This window comes from Pituophis catenifer, unplaced genomic scaffold, assembly GCF_029215685.1.
Source record: "Pituophis catenifer annectens isolate HBS135680 unplaced genomic scaffold, rPitCat1.0.hap2 SCAF_3, whole genome shotgun sequence".
Classification (NCBI taxonomy): domain Eukaryota; kingdom Metazoa; phylum Chordata; class Lepidosauria; order Squamata; family Colubridae; genus Pituophis; species Pituophis catenifer.
The window spans coordinates 26,257,004-26,270,164 of record NW_027256883.1 but is presented as its reverse complement, the minus strand read 5'-3'; the positions used below and the strand labels follow the sequence as shown (position 1 = coordinate 26,270,164).

General features: G+C 39.9%; 1 protein-coding gene across 1 annotated transcript in view; it reads right to left on the bottom strand.

Moving 5' to 3' along the window:
* RGS22 (regulator of G protein signaling 22) overlaps positions 1-13,161 on the bottom strand; it is an 86,149-nt gene that overhangs the window by 48,440 nt on the left and 24,548 nt on the right. Inside the window, exons 10-14 of the mRNA XM_070942092.1 lie at positions 12,261-12,422; positions 8,942-9,122; positions 6,981-7,141; positions 4,767-4,872; positions 2,761-2,886 (exon numbers count right to left, since the gene is read on the bottom strand). Coding sequence (XP_070798193.1) covers positions 2,761-2,886; positions 4,767-4,872; positions 6,981-7,141; positions 8,942-9,122; positions 12,261-12,422 — 736 coding nt within the window. The remainder of the gene's footprint in view (positions 1-2,760; positions 2,887-4,766; positions 4,873-6,980; positions 7,142-8,941; positions 9,123-12,260; positions 12,423-13,161) is intronic.

Below are 13,161 nucleotides of genomic sequence, written 5' to 3'. Positions count from 1 at the left end.
GAGGTGGGTTTCAGCAGGTTCTGACCAGTTCTGCAGAACTGGTAGCAGAAATTTTGAGTAGTTCGGAGAACCGGTAGTAAAAATTCTGACTGGCCCCGCCCCCATCTATTCTCTGCCTCCCAAGTCCCAGCTGATTGGGAAGAAATGGGGATTTTGCAGTATCCTTCCCCTGGAGTGGGGTGGGTATGGAGATTTTACAGTATCCTTCCCCTGCCATGCCCACCAAGCCATGCCCACTAAGCCATGCCATGCCACGCCCACCAAGCCACACCCACAGAACCGGTGGTAAAAAAATTTGAAACCCAACACTGGTATGGACTTCAACTCCCAGACTTCCCCACCCAGGGCTGTCTGGGGAATTCTGGGAGTTAGAGTTCACACGTCTTATAGTTGCAAAGGTTAAGAAACATTAGGTTAGTGTCCTAAATTTCAAGAGTTCTCCTAGGAAAAAGTACACCCCCCCCCCCAGTAAAATTTGGATAGAATCCTTGCCAATTATATTGTATCCATGGATGGGTCTGCTATATTAAGGCTGTTTCAGAAACACTTCACAAATGCTGCTGTGCTTAAAAGATCAGGAGGGAAGACAAATTGCAGGGGAATGTTTGTTTCAGTGCATAGTAGCATGTTGGCTTGATAAAGCAAAAGAAGCTCAAATACTCAATACCTAGGACAGCATCATTAGAAGGTGGGAAAGCACTGAAGATCTGCTGTTAGAACGAGTGCAGAATCATAAGGGAACATTAGCAATTTATTCTCTTTTCTTTTTGTGAAGATGGGAAATGAATGTGGGCTTATACATAGATTTGGAGGGGTAGCTAGAAGCAAGCTTCATTGGAGATCTATTGTCTAGAAAGGTTGGCAGTTCAGCGGTTCAAATCCCTAGTACAGGTCTCCGGCCTGAGCAGGGGGTTGGACTAAATGATCTTCAAGGTCCCTTCCAACTCTGTTACTGTTAAACCATGCACACAGTCCTGTCACTGTGTCCTGATCTCCAAACAAGATCCGATAGAGTTAAACAAAGAAACCCAAGTCAGTTTTGGGTGGGTTTTAAAGTAAATTCAGATGGTTGAGAACAAAAGAGTAGGAGATCTGGAAGAATACCAAGGGAGATTCAGTTCCTTGAGATTAATTATAAATCATATTTAATTTAGCACAGTTTGAGTAGTATTTTTGATACTGGCAGAATGACAGCAATGTATGAAGATATTGAATGTAACTGAAATACGTTCTGTATATTTTATTGTACGCTTTGCATACAGTATAATTGGTAATTAAATTGTTAATGTAAATTGCAAAGTTTAAACATATTGGGATGGAATTAGAGCAACTGTTCATAATGTACATCTAAAATTTATGCTTTGACAGCATTTTTTCACAATTGCTGATATTATTATCCTGACCAATATACCAGTACATTTTTATGAAGCATTCTTGAACTATGTTTTATTAAAGTTATTGCTCAGAGCTAAGTGTTTCCAGAGGGACAAAAAAGCTTTATGAATCTTGTTAGTTCAGTAGCTCCTCTTTTTTTTAAAAAAAATCTATTTTTAAAACTATTATTTTAAAATGCTGAACAAGCCAGCTGACATAACATATAAATTTTGACTATAAAAATTGGACTCTACTTTATGTAATTTTAGTGAACCTACAGTGAGTTGAAATAATTCATATATCTTGAACTAAAAACAATAAACATACTTAATTACTTTATTTATTTATTTATTATTTTAAAAGTATATAATTTAATATTTAAGACCTGCTGTCCTCTTGTATACAAACATATGGACTATGTTTGGATGCGAGAAATACATTCAGCTTTAATGAATTATGTTTCCAAGTAAGCATACTCAGGATTAAAACATTGCAAATCTTTTACCTATAAATGTCCCATAATTTTCAATAGGTGTCATTTGGTAACACCTATAGATAAGATAACCTATAGATAAGAAAAGCATTTCTGACATTTTCTAAATATTTTGTTGGAAACAAGATCCAGTGAAATAAATGGGGTGAAATCCAGTGAAATTACAATTTCAAGTAATTATGTATAGAATTGAAATAGTATGGACTATACTTTAAAATAGACCCCCACAGAAATTGCTCAAGAAACACTGTTATTTCTTGAAGCATCTTTTATCTGAAGGCACAGGCATATATTTATATCCATTTATGTATCTTAGTTTTTCAGTGACACATTTTTCTTCCATTTTAGTGGAAATTGAATAGATATGTTCACCCTAAAGACAGAATTTACTACATAGATTTCAAGAAGAAAAGTGATTCCACATTGTTAATAACCACCTTTAACTCTATGAATGTACAATGACCTGCTGCGAATAGAACTTTTTCTGAAATAGAGAATAGTTTTGTTTGGAAGAATTAAGTATGCTGACTATAAGAGAGCTACAACAGATCATTCCAGAGCCATGTGAAGCTGAAATGAGCCTAAACCAATGCAAGACAGCACCACTTATTCAAATGTTTAAATTCTCACAAGGGAAAACTAACACTGTACTGGATTAAAAACCCCATCAGCTTCAGCCAGCATGTTTATTTAAAATACTAATATTCAGATGTAATTAACTTAAATGTGCAAAGCTGTAGGTGCAAAGCTTCAATTGCAAGCTAAATTGCTGATCTTTGGCCAGACACTCTTGATTTTTACAAGCCTTTTTTTCCTCCTTAAAGCTGTGGGAAATCTCCAAGTTATCAATGAAAATCCAACCAAGAAATCCACCAATAAGAAATTCTTCTTACCCTATCGCCTGATTTCTCACAGAAGTCAGTGAAGACGTAGCCTGCTCTGTTCTCCAAGTAAAGAGATTGCAGCATTCTTTCCATTTTAGAACTCCCAAGTTCGGAAAAATCTGGGGAGATTTTACCCTGAATAACAGAGCAACAATTCATCAAGATGATGCAGTTTCATTGTGTCTTGGGTGAAACTGTCTTTGTAACTGCTGTTATTTTTATTTGAAAGAGAGAAAGCACAATCAGATATAAAATTTGCTTTGCTGTTTTTATTACAAACTTCATAGGTTTCTCCCCCCCCCAATTTCTTATATAGTATAGTGTTAAATTTGTCTCCCTCCCCCTTCCTTTCCCCGTTTTCTTCCTAGTAACATTTTTTCCCTTTTCAATGGCTACAAAATGCCATGTGGGTGATGGCAGTTTTTAAATTCTACTGATGCTATGGTTATAGTTAGTTGAACTTTTTCACTTCTTTGCAATAATTAATAATGAAGGGACCCTGGAAGACACTGCAATTTATCAGATTTGCTGTTATGTTAAAAGGGACTTGTAGCAGCTGAGTCTCATTTAAAAATAAAAACAAAAACTGGCCATGGGGTTCATTTTGTGTAGCTTGTTCCTTAACCATTCTTGACGTATGTCAAGTGGACATATCTTGATTATGTTGCTAACTGCAACAGTTAGCTAACCATAGATAGTTAGATGCATTTCTGGTATCTGCTGGTTCTTAATAAAGGTAAAGGTTCCCCTCGCACATATGAGCGAGTCGTTCCTGACTCTAGGAGGTGGTGCTCATCTCCGTTTCAAAGCCGAAGAGCCAGCGCTGTCCGAAGATGTCTCCATGGTCATGTGGCCAGCATGACTAAACACCAAAGGCACATAGAACGCTGTTACCTTCCCACCAAAGGTGGTCCCTATTTTTCTACTTGCATTTTTTACGTGCTTTCGAACTGCTAGGTTGGCAGAAGCTGGGACAAGTAACGGGAGCTCACCCCATTACGGGGCACTGGTTCTTAATAGACCTGCTAAATTTCAATCAAATTTTCATCACAGATTTGAGTCTAGTGACAGATTCAATCCAGAGTTATAGTACTAAATTTTAGATAGCAATATTCAATTTGAAGGCAAAAAGAAGGAATTTTTCAGCCTTTGGAAAACTTTAATTCATCAAGAAAGGAAAGGATTAATGAATACACACGAATATGCTCTATTGCAAGATTATTTCAGCATTGTTATGCCATTTTTATAAAAAGACAAGAAATTTTTGCAGTTAGCTATTATATTAGCTGCACACCAAAAGAAGGCACTACATGTTTTTATATTGTTTTAATTCTTGATTGGGAGTTGCCCAGAATGTAGTATAAGATGTGGTAATTATATATAAATTTTTAAACTCAATTAGTAACTAGTTTCATTTTTATTGGTACTCTTCGGATATAGGTGTCTTCCATACTACATGTTCTATATTTAATTCTTTAACAAGATTTGAACCTACAAGAAAAAAGAAGGTGTACCTGCATAGCTTCCATAAGTTTTGCATTTGTTTTTATTTGTTGCTGTCCCAAATATCTGAACATATTAGTTTTCATATACCCTTTTGAAACTGTAAACTCTTGATGTTCACGGAATAGCCTTTTCCCAGAAGAAGAATGGCTATGGTCAATTCTCCTTCACCCAAAATATACTGCTCAAAAAAATAAAGGGAACACAAGCAGAAGACATCCGAGATCTGAATGAATGAAATAGCCTTGTTAAATACTTTGTTCTTTACATACAGTAGTTCATACACTGCTCAAACAACTAAAGGGAACACAAAACTACTGTATGTAATGAACAAAGTATTTAATAAGGCTATTTCATTCATTCAGATCTCGGATGTCTTCTGCTTGTATTCCCTTTATTTTTTTGAGCAGTGTATATTTCATTTAGACATCCACAATTTTTTTAAAAAAATTCTGCCTCTCCACAGAGAAGATATTTAATGCCACAGTTCTTGGTACTCAAATGGTACTCACAGGGATCACTTCTGCATAAGTGTATTTTCGATCTAGTTGTGGTTTCAGGTAATCCATTCTATCACTAAGTGTCATATGAGACACGGTGCTGCACGCTGTTGCTGGCCTACACAATGAAAAACAAATGGGCACAAAAGGACCTTGAGGGTAATCAGAGAAATTAAATCATGGTTAGTGTTGTTGATTCTGCACCTAAATAATCAGTACCATCACTTTTAACTGCTCAAGGTAATAAGAAAATATATAGAGGTTTAGTTCCTTTATCTTTTTCTTAAGCCTTTTGTATGCACCCTCTTTGTGATGAGACACTGTCTCATGAATAAAGAAACTATTCTATTTTTAATGGATAGAAAATAACACCAGCATCTGCATATGCATGGATTTTTGCAAGTTCAGAGTACTAAGAAATAATAATGTATATTCATTAGTAGCTGAGCAACTTATTCAATAGTAGGAAGGTGTAGTGAATTCATAATTCCATTTTACAATCTTTTCTTGCAACAGTCGCTGTTAAATAAATTTAATGCAATCATTAAGCAAACTCATTATTTGCTATGAAGCGTTTTTGCTAAAAACCAGAAGCAAATGCCAACTTTCAGCAAAACCAACATAAATTGCTATCACATAACTGCAAGACGTGGCAAAAGGCCATAAATGCAGGCTGGATACTCAGCAGTCATGTGACTGGGGGGGGGGGCTGGCTGTTGGAACTTTGGAACCAGATCATGAGTACTTTTGGGGGAGGCTCTATTGTAACTACAAACAATTGCAAAGCTATTAGTTACTGTATATGCTGAAAACTACCTGTATTATCTAGGACTTCTTTTGGCCTGAAAAGGTTAGGGTGCTAGGTGTTCCCTGCTACTTGTTCTTTGGACCACTGCACATTCTGGCTCTTGTGGGGAGCAGGTAGACAGGTAATTGCTAGCACATGGGTGTCAAACCCGCTGCGTTACATTGCCGTCACATGACATTTCGTTACACTCTTCCTCTTTGCAGAGCTGGAGTGGGCATGGCCTGTGTGTGATGCATCCGGCCTGCAGGCCGCCATTTTGACATCTCTGATCTAGGAGATTGTGAATACTTTTCTGTGGAAGAGGATGTACTAGCAGTCTTCTGTAGAGCTAGATATATTCCTTCTGAAGAGGCCATTTCTGAATCCAACTGATTTAAGTTAGTATAATTTGATCTCCAACCTCTCCTTTGTGGGGAAGGTTGTTGAGACAATGGTGATAGACTAACATTGCAGCACCTGAAAGAAGCATATTATTTGATCTCCTACCAGTAAGGGTTCAGGCCTTGGTATGGAACAGAGATCGTACTGATTACGTTCAACTCCTAGCAGCAGGCAAAGTTAGCCTGCAAAACTGCCTTCTGACCCTTGCAACACCACGGTTCCTGGCAATCTCTCCCACGTCCCATGATCTTGTTAAGCATGCTGCCCCATCAAAACCATTGTTTGGTCTGGCTAAGGATAAAGTACGCCAGGAGTAGCTGTGAGAGGGATCTTCAAGTCTTAGTGAACAACCAGTTAAATATGAGCCAGCAATTTGCAGCAGCAGCTAAAAAAGCCAATGCACTCCTAAATTGCATTAACAGAGGGATACAATCAAGATCAAGTGAGATACTAATACCACTCTATAAAGCCTTAGTAAGACCACACCTAGAATACTGCATCCAGTTTTAGTCACCACACTATAATAATATGTTGAGACTCTAGAAAAAAGGCAGAGAAGAGCAACCAGGGTGATTAGGGTATTGGAGACTAAAACATATGAAGAACGGTTACAGGAACTGGGCATGGCTAGTCTCGTGAAGAGAAGGTCCAGGGGAGACATGATAGCAATCTCCCAAATATTTGAGGGGCTGCCACAGAGAAGAGGGGGGTCAAGCTATTTTCCAAAGCACCTAAAGGCCAGACAAGGAATAATGGATGGAAACTGATCAAGGAGAGATTCAAACTAGAAATAAGGAGAAATTTTCTGACAATGAGAACAATCAACCAATGGAACAGCTTGCCTTCAGAAGTTGTGGGAGCTTCATCACTGGAGGTTTTCAAGAAGAGATTGGCCGGCCATTTGTCAGAAATGGTGTAGAAGACCTCCAAGATCCCTTCCAACTCTGTTAATCTGTTAATCTGTTCATAGAAGAATGCCTTCCTTCTCTTAGCACGTTGCATGATACATCATTATACATGAGCATTTCAGTTCTTACCTTTTCTTAATATTTTCTAAGCTAATTAAGTCATAAGGATATTCTTGAACAGCAGTTTGACCTTGAGGTAGAATTGCAGATAACAGCCTGGGAGACCTTTGGGGACAGATATCCATCATTGCTCCTTTTGAAAAAGTTGGGGTTAATCCGGTTTCTCCTCTCTAATAAAGGGGATGGAAAAGAGTGAAAGCATCTAAGAAATAATTCTTGCTTCTTCGTGTCTATTTTCATTTGGTATCTTCTGTATCACATATAGATACTTCATTTTGATAATTATTCACATATTATTTAAAAAGTAATTTTAGTGTTACACCAAAATAAAAAAATGTGTTTTTCAGTTCAGGTGAATTTACATTTTAAAAAGTATAGGTTGGACTAAAACAACAGAAGCTTGTGTTCAAGAATAATCTATGTTCTAGAGCCACAATGGCGCAGTGGTTAGAATGCAGTACTGCAGGCTACCTCTGCTGATTGCTGGCTGCCTGCAATTTGGCAGATCGAATCTCACCAGGCTCAAGTTTGACTCAGCCTTCCATCCTTCCATGGTTGGTAAAATGAGGACCCAGATTGTTGGAGACAATATGCTGACTCTAAAAACCGCTTAGAGAGGGCTGTAAAGCACTGTGAAGCAGTCTAAGTGCTATTGCTATGCCATGAAGTTTCAAGGAGTACCGTTAGGGTCAGTCACTGTAACACTGACTATCCTACGGATTCATTGTTCGGGGGGAAAAATTGTAGGAGAGAGTGCAATGCAGGTTGCCTTGAATTCCTTGAGGAAAGTCAAGGTATAACAACAAAGGTATGCAAGCCTGCATAGCTATAGTCAAGACAGAGATGTGGCTTTTCCATTTGCAGAAGCAATGTGCCTTGGAATCCCAATTATATGAAATCACAGACAAGGGCTCTCTCTCGCTCTCTCTCCCCTTTAAGATTTATTTCAGGTCCTTTAGATGATTTTTGTTGCTCTCTAATAGAATGCAGGATGCAGAAGCAAACCCCCCACCTATACACAGATAGTCCTCAACTTACAACCACAGCTGAGCCAAAAAATTATGTTGCTAAGTGAAACATTTGTTAAGCGAGTTCTGCCCCACTTTATGATCTTTCTTGCCACAGTTGTTAAGTGAATCATTGCAGTTGTTAAGTTAGTAATATGGTTGTTAAGTGAATTTGGCTTCCCCATTGACTTTGCTTGTCAGAAGGTCATAAAAACTGATAACATGATCCCAGGACACTGCAACCGTCATAAATACGAACCAGTTGCCAAGCGTCTGAATTTTGATCACATGACTTGGGGGAACACTGCAAAGGTCACAAGTGTGAAAAATGGTCATAAGTCACTTTTTTCAGTGCCATTGTAAAGTAAAATAGTGATACCTAGTGGTTACCCATATTTTTGCAGTCTAGTTATGGTACAGGTAGTCATTGATTTACAACTAATCACCTAGCAACCGTTTAAAGTTCAAAGAGATTCAAAGTTCTGATGGCTATTTCCTACCCCCCTGTTACATGACTTCATTTTGGGCACTGAGTAACTGGCCTGCACTTACAGCAGTTCCCTCAGTCATGTGACCACAGTTTATGTCATTTTTTTTTTCAGAAACCAAGGATTACTTCCAGTTTCTGGCAAAAAAAAAATACCCCATAGAGAACAATGGGTTCACTTAACAACTCTGGTGTTCTGCTACAACCATTACAATAAAAGCTGTAAAATCAGGCATGGTCATATGGTGGCCCACTTAATGACTGCCATGACTTACAACCAAAATTGTTGGTGTCAGTTACGGTCATAGGTCGAGGACTGTATTCCAACACTCCATTATATAGCTAAGCAGACTACGCTGATTATGACTCTTACTCGCAAGCTCAGCCTTTCAATCATACAGTCTTTCCTTCAATGCTTCTTATATCGGTAAGACAGACCCCTTTACTTTTGCCAAGGTTTAATGTACAAGCAATACCTGATAACATGGAAATGCTATTTTTGGCATGCAGGATTTCGGCCTGAGTGGTAGCAGGGACACCATCTGTGGGAAAGGATCCACGTCAATTCGTGGTTTCTGTTGCCGAGCGTGCCAGATTTTCAGCTTGGTAACTGTGGCCTGAATGGTAGCTTTATGAGTTACACAAAATCGGGGACCCCTAGGAAGAAAAAGACTTGTTATGGCTAGATCTTGAATTTTATTTATTCTATTAGTCTGTTCTCTTATTCAGTTCCCTAGATTATTAAAGGGTAGCCTTCAGTCTGTGACCCCAAACCTCTTGAGCAGGGGTGTCAAACCCGATTCCATCACGGGCCGTATCGTGACATATCAGGATTATTATTTTTTTGCACTTGAGGGGCCAGGGTGGGCGTGACCTGTGCGGGCCACATCCGGCCCATCAGCCGCTTATTTGACACGAGCCACAGACAAAACTCTTGAAACTCTTTTTTTTTTGTAGTGGTGGAAGCATTTGGAGGTTGTAAGTTGAATGGTAGAACAAATGGTTTAAACTTTGAAAAGGTTTAAGTCTCGATTTTTAAAATTCCACTACTAAAATGTACAAAAGGGAGTCTGAAATTTTCAGTGCATCTTAGTCTGGGACATCATTGTTGTCACTAGCAACACCCCTGCAGCTTCATATACTGTAGGACACAAAAAACAAAGGTTAGCTTTCTTTTCTCTTGATGTGTAATAGTTCAATTAGAATAGTTGATTCCTAACTGTCAGGCACAGAAAATACTCCAGTCTTCCCCAAACGAGCTGCTAGAATCACTGATCTGCATTAACTCAGATATAAATTTATTATTCTATATAGAGAATAATTTCCTGCCTAAGCAGGGGGTTGGACTAGAAGACCTCGAAGGTCCTTTCCAACTCTGTTATTTTAAGATCATCCCAGTTTACCCCAACGATGCCCTTGAAGTGATGTCCCAGTGCCTGGAGGCTGTGCGGATCTGGATGGGGAGGAACAGGCTCAAGCTCAACCCTTCCAAGACTGAGTGGCTGTGGCTCCCGGCATCCCGATATAGTCAGTTGACTCCATCACTGACTATTGGGGGCGAGTCTTTGGCCCCCACAGAAAGGGCTCGCAATCTGGGAGTCCTCCTGGATATGCAGCTGTCCTTGGAGGAACATCTGACGGCTGTAACCAGGAGGACCTTTTGTCAGGTTCGCCTGATTCGCCAGTTGCGACCCTTTCTTGATCAGGATTCCCTGTGCACAGTCGCTCACGCCCTCATCACCTCTCACCTTGACTACTGCAACGCTCTCAACATGGGGCTCCCCTTGAAGAGCACCCAGAGGCTCTAACTGGTCCAGAACGCAGCAGCGCGGGTAGTGACGGGAGCAGCATGGCGCTCCCATGTAACACCGCTCCTGCGCGAGCTGCACTGGCTCCCGGTGGTCTTCCGGGTGCGCTTCAAGATGTTGGTCATCACCTTTAAAGCGCTCCATGGCATAGGGCCTAGCTATCTTCGAGACCGCCTGCTGCTACCGACGACCTCCCATCGACCCGTGCGCTCCCACAGAGAGGGCCTCCTCAGGGTACCATCAGCTAAACAATGTAGGCTGGTGACAGCCTTCTCTGTGGGGGCACCTACCCTCTGGAATCAGTTGCCCCCAGAGATAAGGAGAAGCCAAGACCTCAGTGCCTTCCGCTGTGCCCTTAAAACCCACTTTTTCCAGCAAACCGGGCTGGCTTAAGAAGAAATTTTTAAATGTTTTAATTGGTTTGTGATTTTTAATTTTTGGGCCAAATTTATATATATTTTAATTGTTTTTTAATATTTGTATTTCATGTTCTTAATTCTGGCTGTACACCGCCCTGAGTCCTCAGGGAGAAGGGCGGTATATAAATTGGAAATAAACTAAACTAAACTAAACTTTACGGCTCTTGGACTGCGAAAATGCAACCGAACCTGATTTGTGGCTATATTTTATAGCGAGATATAATTAATTAATTATAGAATTCTGGTAAGAAGCAAATTAGATGTTCCAAGCCTGAAGCCTGAGCACTCTATATATCAGAAGTAATATCTTCAGTGACGCTTGGAAAATAATGGACAGGCAATATCACTATCTCAAAAAAAAAAAAAATGCACGAATACCCTTGGGCAAGTCATCCTGCTCCCAACTGAATAGCTGCATTTGCATTAGCTGAATGGACAAATGACATTGCTAAACTGGAAAAAGTGCATTATGAGATGCAAACATGCAATTTATGCAGGTGATTCAATTACATGATTTACAAAGATCGGTGATCTCTGAGTTTGGTTGGTTTTTTTGCAGCTATTTCATTATTCTACCAGATAACATCATCAGTACAGATGATTTAACTCACTTGGGTAATGAAATGACTGCCAGAAAACAACCAAGCTCAGAGACCACCAAGGACCCTATAATTCAACCCTGAGCTATATATATTTTTTTCTAATGATATATGATCTACTTCCATAAGGAAAGCCAGAATTCAATTACTGTTACGAACAGGTCATAACAATCATACAAATCTCTTTTAATCATGATGGGTTTTATGTGATCATATACACACTGTCTTTAGGAATGTTTAATTAAAGTACACCTGCTCCTAATTGGTTTTGCCTGAATCATTTTCCTTTGCCTGTATCAGTTAAACTTCCACTATAATGAATAGATTCTATATCTCATCATAAAGTATTATCCTCTTCTGGCCAGAATTAAGTGGTCCGTTTAGGAACAAATGGTTTGCAGAACAAATGGTTTGCAGAGTATAATTTCAACTCTTATACCAGTGATGGCTAACCTTTCTGCCATCGCGTGCCAGAAGTGGGGGGGGGAGTGCGGGGTGGTCGCGCACGTGCTTGCCCACACCCATAATTCTATGCATCCTCCCGCCCCCCACACTCATGCATGCGCAACACCCCCCCGTGCTCCTCCCGTTTTTGGCATGTGATGGCATGGTGGACCCAGTAGGCCAGTTTTTTGCCCTCCCCAGGCTCCAGAGGCTTTCTAGGAGCCTGGGGAGGGTGAAAACAGCCTTCCCCACCCCCTCTGGAGGCCCTCTGGAGACCAAAAACAGCCCATTTGCCGGTTTCCGATGGGCCCAGAAGGCCCGAAAATCAGCTGGCCAGCGCATGCATGCGTGCTGGAGCTGAGCTAGGGCAACGCTCGCATGCCCACCAATATGGCTCCGCGTGCCACCTGTGGCACACGTGCCCTAGGTTCACCATCACGGTCCTATACCATCCAATCACAACAGCTCCAGTGTTCAGAAAAAGCAATCTAATTTAATAAATGTACCAATATTTCATCCTTTTACCAGTAAAGCAGCAAAGGTTTCACCACTTCAGACTGGATGCCCTTTAAATTATACACATTCCATTGATCGCCATCCACCAGGTTGAGCTTGAACAGAACTTCAAAAGTCAGGTAATAATCTCCATTGCTTGCCAGGTATAATTTTTTCATCCGATCAAGCTGTCTTGAATCAAGGAAAATATTAACATAATATATGCACAGATAAACACTGGGAAATAATTCAGAAAAAGACATCCAACTCTAAAGCTCTTTTACATTTTAAATGGAATTCCATCTTTCTTCACAAAATAAGGGCCAGGGTTTAGAACATATAGCCACAATAACCTTCTTATCCTGGTGCTTTCCAAAAAGCTGAGTTGGAATTATCATCAACTACAGGTAGTCCTCGACTTGCAACAGTTCATTTAGTGATCCTTTAAAGTTACAAGGGCACTGAAAAAAATGTGATTTATGAACCGTTTTTCACAGTTACCACATTTGCAGCACCTCCATGCTCATATGATCAAAATTCAGATGCTTGGCAACTGGCTCATATTTATGACTGTTGCTTTGTCCCAAGGTTATGTGATCACCTTTTGCAAGCAAAGTCAATGCGGAAGCCAGATTTATTTAACAACTAGGTTACTAATTTATCAACGGCAGTGGTTCACTTAACAACTGTGGCAAGAAAGGCTGTAAAATTGGGCAAAACTCAACAAATGTCTCACTTAACAACAGAAATTTTGGGCTCAATTGTGGTCATAAATCGAGGATTACCTGTATATCCAACATGAAAAGAGGAAAGTAGGTCCAATACATTTCAAGTTCACTAGTTTGGGGGATGCTACCTTACTCCTTAGTTACTAAAATATCAAATAAGATGTATTCTGGGAGAAATCTTGCATGGTTTATAACCAGCTTGA